Source organism: Scardinius erythrophthalmus (assembly GCF_964197995.2).
Source record: "Scardinius erythrophthalmus genome assembly, chromosome: 7".
NCBI classification, from domain to species: Eukaryota; Metazoa; Chordata; class Actinopteri; order Cypriniformes; family Leuciscidae; genus Scardinius; species Scardinius erythrophthalmus.
The window spans coordinates 21699847-21716009 of record NC_138227.1 but is presented as its reverse complement, the minus strand read 5'-3'; the positions used below and the strand labels follow the sequence as shown (position 1 = coordinate 21716009).

At 37.4% G+C, this 16163-nt stretch overlaps 1 protein-coding gene across 1 annotated transcript; it reads right to left on the bottom strand.

Moving 5' to 3' along the window:
• Nucleotides 1-6140: 6140 nt before the first annotated feature.
• On the bottom strand, nucleotides 6141-15533 carry gucy2f (guanylate cyclase 2F, retinal; the record flags this gene model as incomplete). Its single annotated transcript, XM_081371259.1, has 18 exons — nucleotides 6141-6238; nucleotides 6842-6927; nucleotides 7397-7491; nucleotides 7585-7683; nucleotides 7848-8022; nucleotides 8184-8376; nucleotides 8477-8640; nucleotides 9434-9582; nucleotides 9694-9843; nucleotides 9936-10092; nucleotides 10234-10410; nucleotides 10501-10581; nucleotides 11548-11676; nucleotides 11769-11865; nucleotides 11966-12050; nucleotides 12637-12991; nucleotides 13078-13379; nucleotides 14789-15533. The coding sequence occupies 18 exons, from the start codon at nucleotides 15531-15533 to the stop codon at nucleotides 6154-6156; spliced, it is 3324 nt and encodes a 1107-aa protein (XP_081227385.1). The 3' UTR covers nucleotides 6141-6153.
• Nucleotides 15534-16163: the final 630 nt, after the last annotated feature.

The window sequence follows — 16163 nt, the reverse complement described above, 5'->3', positions numbered from 1 at the left end:
TGGAATGTGGAGCTTAATCTGTGTGTTTATTCCACTGAGGGCTTAAAGTGTTGTCTCACCTCCTCACCTGTTAGGAAACATATACCTGTAGGTTTTCCAGACAGCCTGCTGTCTTTATGGCACCACCATAAACCACAAAGAGCACATTTGATGTGGGAAATCAGTTACTTCCTTTCACACTAGCATATCCATCCTGTAGGCTGAATGTGTTAATGAGAGGACGTATACAAAGGACGGGTTAGAGGCTGGAGTGAAGGGCTCTCATGGTGATATGGCCAATCGGGAAAGGTTAAAGAAATATCCAAAGATGAGATTTGGTCAAGATAATTAACCAATGCGTAAACATTGTCAGGATAACCCTGCAGACTTAATGTAATATGCTGTTCATAAATGAAAGCAACTTGTTTGTGATTAAAGTGAATATCCAGTCTACTAAATGTACGGGACCTACTGAAGGACTACAGTGCAAAAACCTATATAACAGGGCCATCTTGTGGTAAGCAACAAGACTGCATGCAGACATGACGTCCTGATGTTCTCGAACATTTTGTTTGTTAGTCCTACCCTACTTTGAGAAATTTCTCATCAAAATATGATGGAACGACAGACGCACGATCACATTACAACTATACTATAATAACATAAAACAAATTCAACTTTTATGTATCAGGGGTTTGTTTGTTAGACACAATTCATAAAGCAAAGCATAGCCTCTTTATTGCACATGTCACACCTTTCGTGCTTACCTATAGGCCTATCGGTGAGAAAAAATCGGTTGGGGAGCTGTCAATGCTTAAAATGAAGGCTAACAAGTCACTAATTATCGTTTCAAAGTCAACACATTTATTATTCCTTCTTATGGAGCCAGATTGTTTCAGTTTACCCCTAATTTTTAATTAATGCATGAACTATCAAACATGCCACTAATATGTAGTAGGCTAGCATGTAGTCGTAGTTAAGGATAGCTCTTCATTGGTTCATGATTAGTTTATATCTTCACTAATCATGAGTTCATGCTGAAGTAACTATAATTCAGATATTAGTAGGCTACATGAATATTCATGGTTTGAAAATAAATTGTCATTCGAAAAATACAAATATTTTCCTTAAATAGCATGTAGCTTGCCTTGTAGCTAACTACATGCCTTAGTGATGTTCTGCAAAACAACAAGCTTTAAAACACTTTTGGGTAGAGTTGGGGTAAAACGCCCCCTATAGATATAACGCAAAATAACCTATAGATAAAGTCAATATAGCCTACGTTTTTGTTGTTGCTATAGACTAAGTTGAAAAAAAAGTGATGTAAAAAAGTGATGTAAAAGTATTCACTGTGAAGCTTACACTGGCGACGTACCTTAGAGAAAACTGATTTCAGGGTAGGCGCCTAAGTGATCTAATTTTCAGTCTGTGGGGTAAAACGCCCCCAGGGGGCGACGCTTTCCACTATCTGTAGTTATCATGGTCTGAACATCACATCCTTTGTTTTTTCCATTTAGTGTAATCTAGCTAAGTGGTTGAATAAAAAATTGTGAACTTTATATTTTAAAATCAAAATGACCTCAGGTTAGCATCAGCTAGCTAGCTAGCTAGTTAGTTAGTTAGCTAGCCAGTTAGTATCAGATAACAATATTTTTCAAATAGACTGATTTTCAGCATGGTTCATTAATAAATAGTAATATACCTATTCATATTTATCTACTGTTTTTTTTTCTTTCTTTTTTTTCTTCTTCTCTTGTCTTTTTCATTTTTGGCCAAAACTGCTTGTACTCTTATTTTGCTGTAAATGTAGGCTATAAAGTAAATTGTTTTTTTTTTTCCAGAATGGGGGCATTTTACCACACCTGTTCTTAGAACATAATATAGCTGTAAAGAATTTGTTGTTTTTTAAACTCGGATTGGTCCAGTGTTCCACTGACGACATCACCTACTGACATCACAGCAGTACTTCTATACTCTTTGAGCAGAAGCTAGAGCAGATGCACCTCAGATGCAACTAGCTTGTTTGGTTAAATAATTTTTCTATTAAATACTTTTCACATTAAATAGCTATTGCACTATTGAGTTTTAAATAAAAACATCTCAATCAAGATTTGTCTCTTGTCTATATGGGGTACAAAAGAAGGATTTCCTAATAATTGATTTTTCAATGAAATGTTTTCATTTAAGTTTAAGAAGCATAAAACTAATTTTATAAATGTATCCAGTTCATCTAAACTATCTGATCAAAATTGAGTTGGACCAACTCATTTAAGTTGGTCAAAATTTAGTTGGACCAACTTAATTACATTTCATTGCATGAATTAGTTTTTTATGAGTTGGGGCTACACATATTATTATTATTATTGGATGGAAATCCTGCCCTCAATTAAATTGAGTTTGTCCAATGAGTTATTTTTTTGAGTGCATGCAGGTGACTTCGAATTGGAAGAAGGTAACATTGCGTTTTATCCTGCATGTGTATAATAATCCACCGGCAGAACGTGTGGAGACATCTGTGAGCTGGACATGGACCTATGACCTGGTCGACAACAGATGAGATCAGATCTGGAGGATAAAATACGAATGGGTCCAGAGATGATAAACAGCCTGGACCTTCTCATCGGGCAAAATACAGTGAGATCAGATCTGGAGAATCTAGAATACCTGCTGACCAAAGCTCAGGCAATCAGGTTGAGATGAGACAGGCCGTTGTAACATTGTAAAAAATTTCTAACCTCCCCAACTAAAAAACGATTGGTCACATCAAAAACATTTCAATTGGCCCGAGTGAAATTCTGTAAATTTAATTTGATAATTTACAGAATTTCACTTTGGCCAATTGAAAAATTTAGATGTAACCAGTCACTAGAAAATTTTGAGTTGGGGAGGTTAGAAATGTTTTACAGTGAAGAAGGAAGACTTCTGCCAGGTCAGATCAGAACAGAAAAGGAGAAGATCAGCACAAGACTTGTTTGTCTGTCACAAGCATAAACATTTCATTGTAGACAGGAGTTATATAGAAAGATTGTAAAATGTTGAGCAAACAGCATTTTAGATCATGCGTTTCTCCCTGCCCTCGCTACGTCACAGGTGGGGATACACACGATTTGTGTGTTGTTTGTCTTGGAGCAGAGCATGCACTGCCAGCTCTCGAGGGGTTTGGTTGTGTACGAGCTGCTACCGTCAAGGATGCTCTGCTCCCGCCGGGCACTCTTTGAGGAGAGCCCATAGGCTCGTGTTCCTCACGATATGCATGGCATATAATGTGTGCTGGTCAACTAGTCTAAACTTAAGAAACCCCTTGAACAGTAAAAAAACAAAACAAATAGGAACCATTGTGTGTACATTTAAGATAGGTTACTTAATTTATTATTCCAATATCCAATTATGATACTAAATCCCACTTCTATTGCTGTCTTTGCATCTGAACATTGCACCTTTTAAACAGAACACGCATTAGCTGAATAAATGTTAGCCAATTACAAACATATTTATAGAAAACAGTTGACAATGAATAGACAGGAGTCCAATAATAGCAAAATGAATCACTTATTCTAAAAACAATATCAAGTATAAGTTAGACGAATCCGACATATAATGAGGGCTGTGTTAACAGTAAAATGTCCGTCATTTACTGCTATGATTGGTCGAACTCTTTGCTGTTGCTTGATTTGAGGACTGCACGTGCACAGAGGCATCACCAGGTTTTTGCGTAGTTTAGAGTGACAAATCTTACCAGCGTACTTTGAGGTCAAAATGCTTATCCGCTACGCAAATGCGTACAGGTTGGCATGTCTGCACCGGTGTTGTTGTTAGCATCGAGGCAGATGTTGAGGACACTCCTGCTTATGAGGAGCTTATGGGGGTTGTGACTCAGAGAAGAGTGAAGTTTCACTGGCAGAGAAGCAGGAAGTTCGTCATAATAGTAAGCTAGACAAACACTTCCTGCCCTCTAGATAACAACCTCTTCGTCGGGGCCTGCCTTTTCCCCCCCGTTCTCCACACTGAGGTGTGGAAGAAACAGGTTTCTTATCGAGTCTTTATTTCCGAATCTTTAATCCTCAATCCTGGGGCTGAAGGAACATTGCTATGGGCTGATGCCTATGGTAGCTATCTACCTAGCAATCTCTCCCTTGAGTCAGCATCATTCCTGAAGGCCCAGACGTAACCCACCAAGTCGGTCAGAACAACTTCGGCTTTGGTGTGTAAAGCATATTCAGCGGCAGGTCAGGCCGCAGCATGCCTGCACACCATGTCCATTCTGCAGGCATACCAGGATGACCTGCTAAGAGACCTTGATGATGAGGGCGATGTGGGCCAGGACGCATTAAGAAAGCTGTGCCGGGCCACAGATATATCTCTCCAGGCCACCAAGGAGACGGCCAAGTCAGTCAGCCGGTCTATGGCAGACCTGTCGGCTACGGAGAGATATTTATGGCTAAACTTGTCTGGTATGAAAGACAAGTTTTCTCATGGATGCCCAGCTTGCCCCTCTGGCTCTTCGGCGATGCTGTCAACTAAGTTGTTGAGAGGTTTCAGGAGGCAAAAAAAGCTGGTGGCGGTGTTCGAGAGACATCTCCCTCGCCGCTCTCAGATCTCTCGCCATACCAGCACCTCACATCGAGAGCAACAGAAGCAGAGCCTCGCTACCCTTCCTTTTGGCCTAGCCTTGTCATCCTCGCACTTTCACAAAATGCGTGGATGCAGCACTGGCTCCATTGCGACTCCATGGGCAGTCGCGTGCTGAAAATCAATTGTCCTTTCGCGCTTCTACATAATGATTATTTTAGGTTTCAGACATTTAAATAAACATAAGTGCTAGCAAAAATACACTGATGTCTATGGAACTGTCAATAATAATCCTTTCAATAATAATTTGACAAACTGTTTTATTCATATCAGATACACATTGTATAGGTGACTATAGTTTACTCTATTCTTCTCCCAGTTTATCGTTCACTTACTTTAATGTATTTTGGGAGAAGTGGTTGAATTTATGTGTTGTAAATCCGACTGTTGTAAGATCCGATTCTCTGAACTGTGGTGCAAACTAACATGGCGGTTCCCATCAGGCATTATAGATCAACTAACAGGGTCATTATAAAGGTGTTTAAATGACAAAACACATTCACTTACACATATTTGAGAATCAGAATATCAGATAGTTCATGATATAGTTAACAAATTTGTGAATATTTTGAATAAAAAAAGGAAAAACTAAATAAAACCGTTTGATTAACAGAAAATGTAAGTGATCATTTTAAACAGCTTATAAGGCAGTCAATCCCTCTCAGATAAACCCAGCCTACATGTTTAATACAACTTAAACTGCAAAGAAACTTAAACATTTCATTTTATATCCAGTACAAGCACAAGTGCTTCATCAGAGAGAGAGATAGGACCCTTTATTAAACTGATTTAACATGTCAAATAAAAGCAGTTGCCCTGTTTACTAAATGTATGGCAACTAATATGAATTATTCTGCATAGTATAAATAATTATTTTTGCATAAATTAACAGAACTCACAGAATTATTGCATTCCAATTTCTCTTAAGCAACTTCTTAATCAGCAAACACAAAGTCACGTTTCACAATTTTCAAGAGTCCAGAGACAGCTTACAGCAGCCTTACATTTGTAATTGCTTGGTATCAACCAACCTCAGTCAATTTGGCTTTTGCATAAACATCGCTAGAATATCGCATTTGGTCTTAGCAACAGATGTCCACTAAGCTTTGTCAAATCTGATTATGTCACTACACTGTTTTTTGGTTAGAGAAGATCAAAGAAAAATAATTAAAGCTCCCCCATGAGTAACATATGGATGAAAACACAACATGTGAAACCTCTGTGAAAAAAAAAACCCAAAACGTGGACTCGCCTTTGGTACGGGATGCACATGGGGTGGCTCTGGGGCCAAAACAGATCAAGTGTTAGACATTGGGAAAGAAACACACTTTCACCGACTACCTGTTCCTCAGCTGCCATTTCATTAGCACTGTTGTTTCTGCTGTGCTGGGCAGAGTCGGATTAGACAGACGACAATCAATCCTATTAAAGTAGTCTTTGTAAGCTGCACTGAAACACACATGCTCGAATTGTCCTTTGTGTCTCTCCCGTGCAACTTGTCATGTGTCTTTCCTTCTTCAGTCAGTTATAACATCTTTGCACTTCTCAGATTTTGGGATTGTCCACTTGTCTGTTGGCCTTGCGAAATATTGACTTGACCTCCTCCGTAACCATGTCTTGCCAGTTATCTCTAAAAGATGAAAATTGATGTAGAAAGTTATAAATGATAACGACAGATTCATTCACAAGATTCATTTTAGGACTTTGGTAATTAATGCACTTCACAATAACTGAAAAAAATAAAATAAATACACAGCATGCACGAATAAACAGACATGCAATTAGTCCACCACATTTAATGAACACCATCACGGCACAAACCCACCAGAAGTAAACCTAACCACGTGACAAATACAGCACAACATGCAAGATACTACCTCCTTGCAATTAGCTATGGGTTCATGCCTTTTTCTCAGCTTTCCTTCTCCTGTAAGCCTCAATGTCCTCAGGTCTCAAACCATGGTTGTCTTCCCTGATGCATAAATCCAATTATCCCATTTGTAAATAGTATCCCATTCATTAGTACAACGAGAATTATTCTAAAGCACATAAATTAATCTGAAAGTGCAATTTATTCGGAGAGAGTAAAATAGAGGGCAATATAATGAAAAGGTCAAATTGCTTTACATAAATGTATATATGTTTACAATATTTTAAATGCTAAGTTTATTTAAAATATTGTAGAAAAAAAATTATATGTAAAATAAATGGTTAAATATTATTAAAATCTTACCCTGGTTTGATCTCTGGTGGTTTTGGCAAAGGATTAGTAAAATTAGATTTTCCAACAAGCCAGTATGTCTCTTCAATGCCTTTCCCCTAAAAAAATCCATAAAAATTAATTTAAAAAGCTAAAAATATCCACAGTAAGTTAGTGCTTACACTACCATTTAAAAGTTTGGAGTCAGTTTAATGTCCCTGAAAGCAATTTAAAATATTATTTTTGATAAAAGTGTAATTCCTGTGATGCCAAAGCTGAATTTTGCTGCATCATTACTCCAGTCTTCAGTGTCACATGATCCTTCAGAAATCATTTTAATTTACTGATTTTGCTGCAATTTCATTATCAGTGTTGAAAATAGTTTCTTTAAAAACAGCATTTATTTGAAATAGAAATATTTTGTAAGATTATAAATGTCTTTACAGTCACTTTTTCACAATTTAATGCATCCTTGCTGAATGAAAAAATCAAACTGACCCCGTACTTAACAGTAGTGCATATTAAGAAATTATTTTGTTCAAATATAATTGAATTAATTATGATTATTAAAAGCGTTTGTTTTAGTACCTTCAGCTCAGTCTTTCCTCGAAGTTCTATTTTGTAGCCATCATTCAGTGAGTGGAGAATCTTCACTGTACTAATGTTCACATGAATTCTGTAAGCTGATGGAAATTATGTTTATTGACCGATCTTTTCATTGCAGTACAGGGTTAGTATATCACATCTGTAAAGAAAAATATCTGAATGGAACATACGCAACCCTGTAGATTCCATACGAGAGGCGGTGTTGACTGTGTCTCCAAAAAGGCAGTATCTAGGCATAGTTAGACCCACGACTCCAGCAACACACGGCCCTGGATAGACAAGAAACATGATAAGATAAAGGATGCAATATTTTATAACTACATATTTGGACAATGAAATTTAATCTGTCAAAAAGACTGCATGAGCATTACAAGAGCTTTTTCATAACATTGCCAATAAGCGGATAAAAACAGCTGGAGATTGAGAGGCTAACCTGAGTGAATGCCGATCCGTATCCTGACTGGAACTTCTGGCATGTGCCGCATCTTGAAGGATCCCACGGAGCTGAGAATATTCAGGGACATGTTGGCGATCTCGGCTGCGTGCTTGTTGCCGTTCTTCTTCGGCAGCCCGGAGGCCACCATGTAGGCATCTCCAATGGTTTCAACCTGTGATGAAGATGAGTTAAATGGCTTTTCGTGGAAATCGATCGGCATGTTGTCCTAGACATCCAAGCCAGTGTTATTTTGGTATCATTGAGATACTATTAAAGTATCGAAGGCATTTGTCGCCAATTTCCAAAATTGTAATAACCCTGAACCAAGCTTACCTTGTAGACATCGTGGCTGCCCAGCACAGCATCAAATAGGGAGTAAAGGTCATTGAGCAGATCTACAACCTCAATTGGATCACTAAGGGATGAGATGGTTGTGAAGCCTACAATGTCACTGAAGTAGATGGTGACTTGATCGAAGTACTCTGGCTCCACAGAGGCACCGGTTTTCAGAGCTTCTGCCACAGAACTGAATGAAAATTTAAAAGAAGTTTAATCTGACATAGAAAGATTGTTGATCCAGGAACATGTCTTACTTGAGAAGTGTGCTGGAGAATGTAAACACTCACGGAGGAAGCATCTCAGCCAGAAGCTTCTCAGTCCTCTGTTTCTCTACCTCCAGCTCTTCTGTTCTTTCCCTGATCAGGTCCTCCAGGTTAGAGGAGTACTGCTCCAGCATACGCAACATGGAGTCAATAATATTGGTCTTCTTGCCCTTGTTGATGAGCTTGAACTGAGAACAGACCAAAATCATAAAATGTAGTTGTCATTTAGACATATGCCAAGAAACTTTAATTAAAGTGTCTTTATTTGTAATGTTCCTGAAATCTGGAAATACTGTAGTCATATTAGAAACAGAATATATAAATACATTATAAATACATACAGTTTGGGGTCTGTAAGAGTTTTTTCTAAATGTTTTTGAAAGAAGTTCAATGCTCACCAAGCATTTTATGCTTTATGCTCACCAAGGGTTTATGTCATCAAAATTACAGCAAAAACTGCAATATTGTGAGATATTATTACAATTTACAATAACTGTTTTCTATTTTAATATATTCCTGTGATGCAAAGCTGAATCTTCAGCATCGTTACTGCAGTCTTCAGTTCATGATCCTTCAGAAATCATTCTAATATGATAATTGGGTGCTGAAGACACATATGTTATTATGTTCTTATTATGTTTTTGTGGAAACCCGTGAATTTGCAAAAAAAAATGTTTACATTTTTTGATGAATAGTTCACAAGAACTACATTTAGTTTATGATCCACTGAATGCATCCTTACTGACCACAAAATTTTAAATATAAAAATAAAATAAAAATAACACATGAAATAAAGCAATGTAATAATATAATATAACAAATATAAAAGCAATAATTATTACAATAAAATAATCAATTAATATAAAATGGCTGGCCAAATATTTTGTAGAATCATTTTACAAAGTAAGCCAGCATTTTACAATCTACGTTCCTTAGATCCTAAGGCTTTTAATTCTGTTAGCCAATGCACTCAAAGCTCACCTGATCAAAGATCTGATCAAAAGCAGGCCTTCTATCAGGCTGTTCACACCAGCACTGCTTCATTAACTGGATGCATTCCAGTGGAGCTTGATCTGGAGCTACAGTGGGCCTGCACATAGGCGGAGGTTTCTTCACCTTCCTTATTATCTCTGTTGATGCAATAAACATGTCACTGATAATCCCTGCCCAGTTCCTGTTATCACAGCCTGTTTACCAGTTCATCAAACTAAGACTGTAAGAACAGTTTATTTACAACCAACCTTCAGGAGTCAAGCCCAGCATACAGTACGGCGCTCCTCTGACGACTACTTCTTGAAGTATAATCGCGAAGCTGTACACATCTCCTTTACATGTTCCTTTCCGTGGACTTTCCGGATCTCTGAGAAACTCAGGAGCTGTCCAGAATAGATCTGAAAGACAAATAATTGCCTTATTATGTCTTTTTTTCAATATCAGGAAATTAGATGGAATAAAAGTGAGATTTGCATTGTAAATAAGATACCCTCTGGAGGTGGGGTCTCCTTTGGAGCTTTCTGGGATTCAAGGATCTCGTTGTAACCATAATCAGTGATCTTTAAGACAAAACGTCCATCAACTACACAATTACGAGACTTCAGGTGTCCGTGAGGAAATTCCCTGTGGTGAAGATATTTCATGCCCTATTGGATGGGTAACAGAAACCATCAGATTATAATGCAGACAAATACAGATATTATATTGAAAGTGCAGAATGGATCTGAAAATGATCTGAAGGTTATTAGAAGTTCACATTTTCATAATATCATAACATTCAAAAGTACCTTGATGAGATCCAGCAATAAAGAGGATTTAAACATCCAGTCCAGTTTGACATCTTCATTTCGAAGGAGGTCATGTAGACTCCCCCGAGAACAGTGTTCAGTGACGATGGCAAACATCTCACAATCGGTGAAGAACCCCAAAAACGGATTGACATTTTCATTCCGTAGGTCCCTCATCTGGGAATTATAAATATGATAGGAACCGTCACTCAAAGAGCAAGCTCATACCAAACTGTTAGTTTTAAATGAAAGGTTTAGAGCCAATACCTTGGTGAAAATCTTAGTGGTGCTCTGTTTAACCTCCTTGAAATGTCCTTCCTTAAACTTTTTTAGCCATACCCAGTCGCCCTGCAAAGATCAAAACGGCTTACATTTGCATTTGGTAGACACTTTTATCCAAAGCAACTTTCATTGCATTTAAAGAAAGAGTTCGCCCAAAAATAAAAAATTCATCATTTTTATTTTCTCACCCCCAAGTTGTTCTAAATCTGTATGAGTTTATTTCTTCTGTTGAACACAAAAGTAGATATTTTAAAGAATGTGGGTAATCAAACAGTTGTTGGTTCCCACTGACTTTCATAGTATGAAAAAAAATACTATAGAAGGCAATGGGAACCCACATTCTTCAAATATCATTGAGAAACTCTGCTTTAGAACAACTTGAGTAAATGATGACAAAAAAATATTTTGGGGTGGACTATCCCTTAAAGGAGAACTCAGGTCAATTTTAACATTAAGCTAATTTTGTTGTACATTTGGAGTGCTGTCAATACAGAGAATAACGACAAAAATCGGTGTTGCCTTGCAATCGACAACCGAAAAACAGGATGTAAACAGGTATTTGCGCTGGCTTAAATAACATCATTTTTATACATATCTTTCACATCTACTGCAGTCAGATTCACCCGTGTTCACTCAGAAGGAATCACTCACATTTTCTGTGCACTTGTAATGACACATCAAGGATGTTAAGAGGCTAAAAGCAGGTTTAGTACTTGCCCCATTGAAGTCAACAGGGTGCAAATTTTAAAAATAGGATAACACGGTGTAGGCAACACCGATTTTTGCCGTTGTTCTCTGTATTGACAGCACTCCAAATGTACAAAAAAATTAGCTCAATGTTAAAATTGACCGGAGTTCTCCTTTAAAGGCACACATTAACATTTTATCAGTTCTTGCTTTCCCTGGGAATCGAACACTTGACCTTGGCGTTGCTAGCGTACTGTTTGAGCTACAGGAAAGTTAAAAAATGTGGTCAAGATAAAAAAGACATGGTGTGTTCAATAAATAAAATGAAATGACACATAAAGTCACCTCATAGACGGCCACGTTTGAATTTTCATGCGTTGCCGTTGCCGTGCTGTTCACAGAGCGGGACCGGTCAGCATTGCTCTTCTCCTCAATGTAACTTTTTGAATCGCTAAGATCCTCAAGGGTGATTTTCTGTGAGCAAAGAGTGCATAATAAATGTAGAAAATATAGTATAACATTTTCAGAAAAACGCGCTTAATGCTTAATGATGAGGTGACGCATACCCTCTTGCTCAGCTGCGGGTTGATGAAGGTCAGGTCCTCAAGCGTAAGCAGGATTCTGTTGGGCCCTTTGATCAGCTGGATTTGTTGGATTCGCCTCCTACAAAGATCAGACAAGATCAGGTACAACTTCTTGTACCTTCTACATATTCATAAAATGAAATAAATCATAGGTTCTATAACAATCACAGCAAAATTACCTTATGAATAGAGTTAGGACAATACAACCAAGAACTATAATGAAGACCGTCACAAACGCTATGATGACGTATATTAATTCCACACCTAAAACACAAGAGAATGAATTAGCTGACAAACACAGAGCATACAAGTTTCAAATTACATATAAATCAATATGCATCAGTTCACGGTGGACATATAAAAACAAGTGAAAAGAGACTTTTTTATTTATCTTTTAATAATAATAATAATAATAATAAAAGTTACACATAATGCATAAAATGATATGCAAATATATTTGTTAGAAAGATTAAAATAAAATATTACTGTTTGATTTTAATTATTAATTTTAATTAATCATTCCTTAAAATTAATTGAAAAAAATAATAGTAATAATAACATTTATCATTTACTAAACGACATTGAGCATATTTGCATTTTGCTATTTTTAGCATAAAATACATATTTAGATTTCTTAAAATTATTTGACTTTGAATAATAATAATAGTTTTTAATATTGATCATTTACTAAAAATATTGAGCATAAAAATACCAATTTGCTTAAAAAGCATTAATGTAACTATGCCACATATATAGAAGCTGAGAGAAATGAGTGTGACTTTTAAGTGTCGAACAATTAAAAGTCAAATATCTGTTTCTCATTGAACAACATTGTGTGGGTCTGTCGTACCTCCTGTGCAGATTGCATCGGGATCAAACCAGCAGCTGGAGTCTGAAGGTGGAGGTGAACCTCCAGGGAAATGAATGGACTTGCCAGCGAACAGCACCGTGTCCGAAGTCAGGTCTACTTGAAAACAACGATACAGTTGAGTTCCCCAGCCATCAGTATCCAGGATCACGAAGTTTGTCTGCCCGCTCCCTTGGGCGTCCGTGCGGATGTTCTGGTTGAACCCCGAAAATGTGATGTTCCTCGTGAAGAAGGCCAGGTTGGACCCGGAGAACCACTTACCTGCTCTTCTGGTGTTGTGCATGGACTTGGCAAACAGGTACAAACTGTTGTAGATTGTACCAAAGAGAGGAGAGACCTGAAATGTAGCAGAATATTTGAATCGAGCATTTTATGCGAGTGTACAAATAAGAATCAGAATGTGTCAAAGTGCACCACCCACACCTGCTCTGGCTCTTGTGACACTATCAGCTCTCCGAGTCGTTTGGCCATGTTGAACGCTTCGTTGAATGACATCAGATCTGACTCCACGGTGACGGTGAGCACAGCGTCGTAGGCTTTGCGCAGTTTGGTGTTGTTCTGCAGTGGGAAGTAGGTTGTGTTGGTGTAGGGTAGGCTGTACAGGAGTGTGTCGTACGGTATAAACACATATCGACCATTTGTCAATCCCATGTCATAGGCCTTCATCAGGAAAGAAGATTGTTGCTCTCCTCCAATGAGCGCTGAATGCATGCACATAATTATGACTGAAACATACATGAAAACTGAATTAATTCATGTTGAATTTTAAAAGCATTTAGGACTAATATACGGTCTAAGCAGTAGGTTTTATCTTAATATAACATGCTTTATTTAAATTCTAAAAGGGCCATGATCCAAAACTTATAGTTTGACAATTGAAGACAAACCTTCAGTCAGTGTGCACTGGAAAATTTCACATACATTCGTTTCACATAAATATCTTTAATTGAGTAACAAATGTAGTGCATGCTGTCTGAATAAATGCATGTTACGTTTTTTTGAGATAAATCTTTTGAAAATTCTATCAAAAGAAAGTGAAAATGATGAGAGATTAAGTAAACTTTAAGCTGTCATCTGTTTATTCATACTATTTATACCATGGTCTGGGTGAATACTCGATTCTGAATGGCTGCAGGGTTCATTAAAAAGTGACAGAGGACACCTAGTAAAGGAGTTCTGGTTAAACTGACTGTTTACCGTTCGAAATTAATAAATAAATGCGCTGGCTACATCAGCTGCGAGTAACCATAGCAACAGCGGACTATAAATCGAGCGGACTATAAATATCTCCGGTTGCTAAATAAACCGTCAGGCGTAACCAGGGAAACCAAGTTATTGTTTGTAAAAACTTTAGATTTCGATTGTAAAACTAATTAAAATATAAACTAATGTTTTAAAATGTGTTATTTGGTAAGTGACCATGGTATAAGGGTTAATGCCCGACGAGGTGTCCATTGTCAGGTATTAATGGACGACGGCGAGGCGTGAACCGTCCGACGCGCAGCGGAGACAAAACTCTTTTTGTCCAATAGGAGACACCCGGGCTTGTTGTCACATGAGCTGTATTTCATTAACTATATAGGATTTTGAGTGAAAATTCCAATTACAGCTATGCTTTTTTTTTTTTTTTTGTAAGCAGTGATATTGTATGTTAGTTTTAAACACCTAGTTCTCTCTCTCTTCCTAAAATAGCTTTTGTTCCAATTACCTGTACGTATACAAATGCTTAAAGTAGACAATAAAACCTCAGTAAAGTTATAATAGCATAGTTATATTTATATATATATTATATAGTATTTATATGTATTATAAAGATATTTAAAAAATAATAATAATGAAAGGTTGACCAGGAAGAGTTGTCATGTGATTTAAATGTTAAAAGGTTCCTATTTATTAATCACAATATTTATTGGTTAAAACAATGGTTTGTAAAAACAATTACATTATTGTTTTAGTGTTTAAACATGTCATCTTAAAAAGTCTTTCAGGTTTATGTCTACACACACACACACACACACACACACACAACTCTGAGAAATCATTGTAAAATGTGTGGCAAATAGCCTTGTCCTCTCCTCCCCTAAAATGAATGTTTATGCTAGCAATGCAAATCTATGAGTCCAAAACACTTTACCTTTTATCTCCCCTGCGTTTTGAATGCTCATCAATGTGTTCTCCAACATAGTGTCATTATTCCCCATGGACGCAACAATGCCAACAGGAAGGCCCTGGTTTCTGAGAGCACTAGCCAATTTGGCAGCCGTGTCGATCCATATATCCTCATTAGAAGACACGATGCCTATGTTAGCCCAGCTGAAATACTTAAGCACCTTGTAAAGCACCCGCGTCGGAGATGGTAAAGTCCGGGCAAATGTTGGGTAGCCCTGGACCCGGTCTAACTCATAGTTAATGCACGCCCATGAAAATATAGACTTGTCCCAATTCTTACCCATGAGCAAAGCAGCATTGCAGTATCCTGGATTTGTAGGGCCTACAAACGCATCAACTACGTTCTCATATTGTATAAATGAGGTCAATGCTTTTGATGTCTCGCAAGCTTCCTGAAGGATGACAAAGTCCATTGTACAGCCCAGGTCTAAACTAAAATCCTCGTTTATGCGGCCAACAGCCAGTCTGGACGCAATGGAAGGAAGTGCTTTAGAGTAATAAGGGTCACAGTTCCAAGGCCCCAGGACTCCTACTTTGAAAATCAGGCATTGGACACAGCAAGGGAACGTCAACACACCAAGAATGATCCATAGTGTAATGCTGTAAAATGGAAGTGTTGAGAGGCTGTGTCTGCTCCTGAGGACAGGGCAGCAGGGGTAACTGGATAACTCCCATAAAGCACCTCCAAATGGGAGGTGAATATGTCGCATTGTCCTCCTTTAGAAGCCGTTATGAGAGATGGACATCACAAAGAGACACCTGGAAACAGCAGATTAGATATGAACTGGAGTCACGGCACACTTTTAGCATCATTTTCAAGGCTAAACATTCAATAGCCTATATAGACTTATCTGTTACATAATAGCTAAGCTGTATATTTTCTATGTAAACATTTCAACTCACTAAAATTGAAAACTTAGGTTAAAGTTTTTATTTATTTTATAAAATCAAAGCCAAATACCACCAGAAGTCATTTGATCATTTGTCCACTAAATGTAATTACTGATGAAGAAAATCAAGTTGAAACTAAACGTTTAGAACATAATGGATTTATAATTATTTTTGACAGGGAACATTTTTTGTTTTGGCATCACTGAAACAATGAGCTTAAGCAACACAATTGCTATACATTTTGTCCTAACCTAATTTGATTGTGTTCAATCTGCTTAAATATATGCAAAATTTAAGTTTACTTAATCCGTTTGTGTTTGATTACATGAATGATTTGTGTTGCATTAACTGAAACTGGGCGGTGCTTGTTAGTTCCCAGCATGCTTTGCATATGGCTGAATTAAGAGAGAATAAATGTTGAAATTAAGTGTTATTGTATGTGTTTCGGA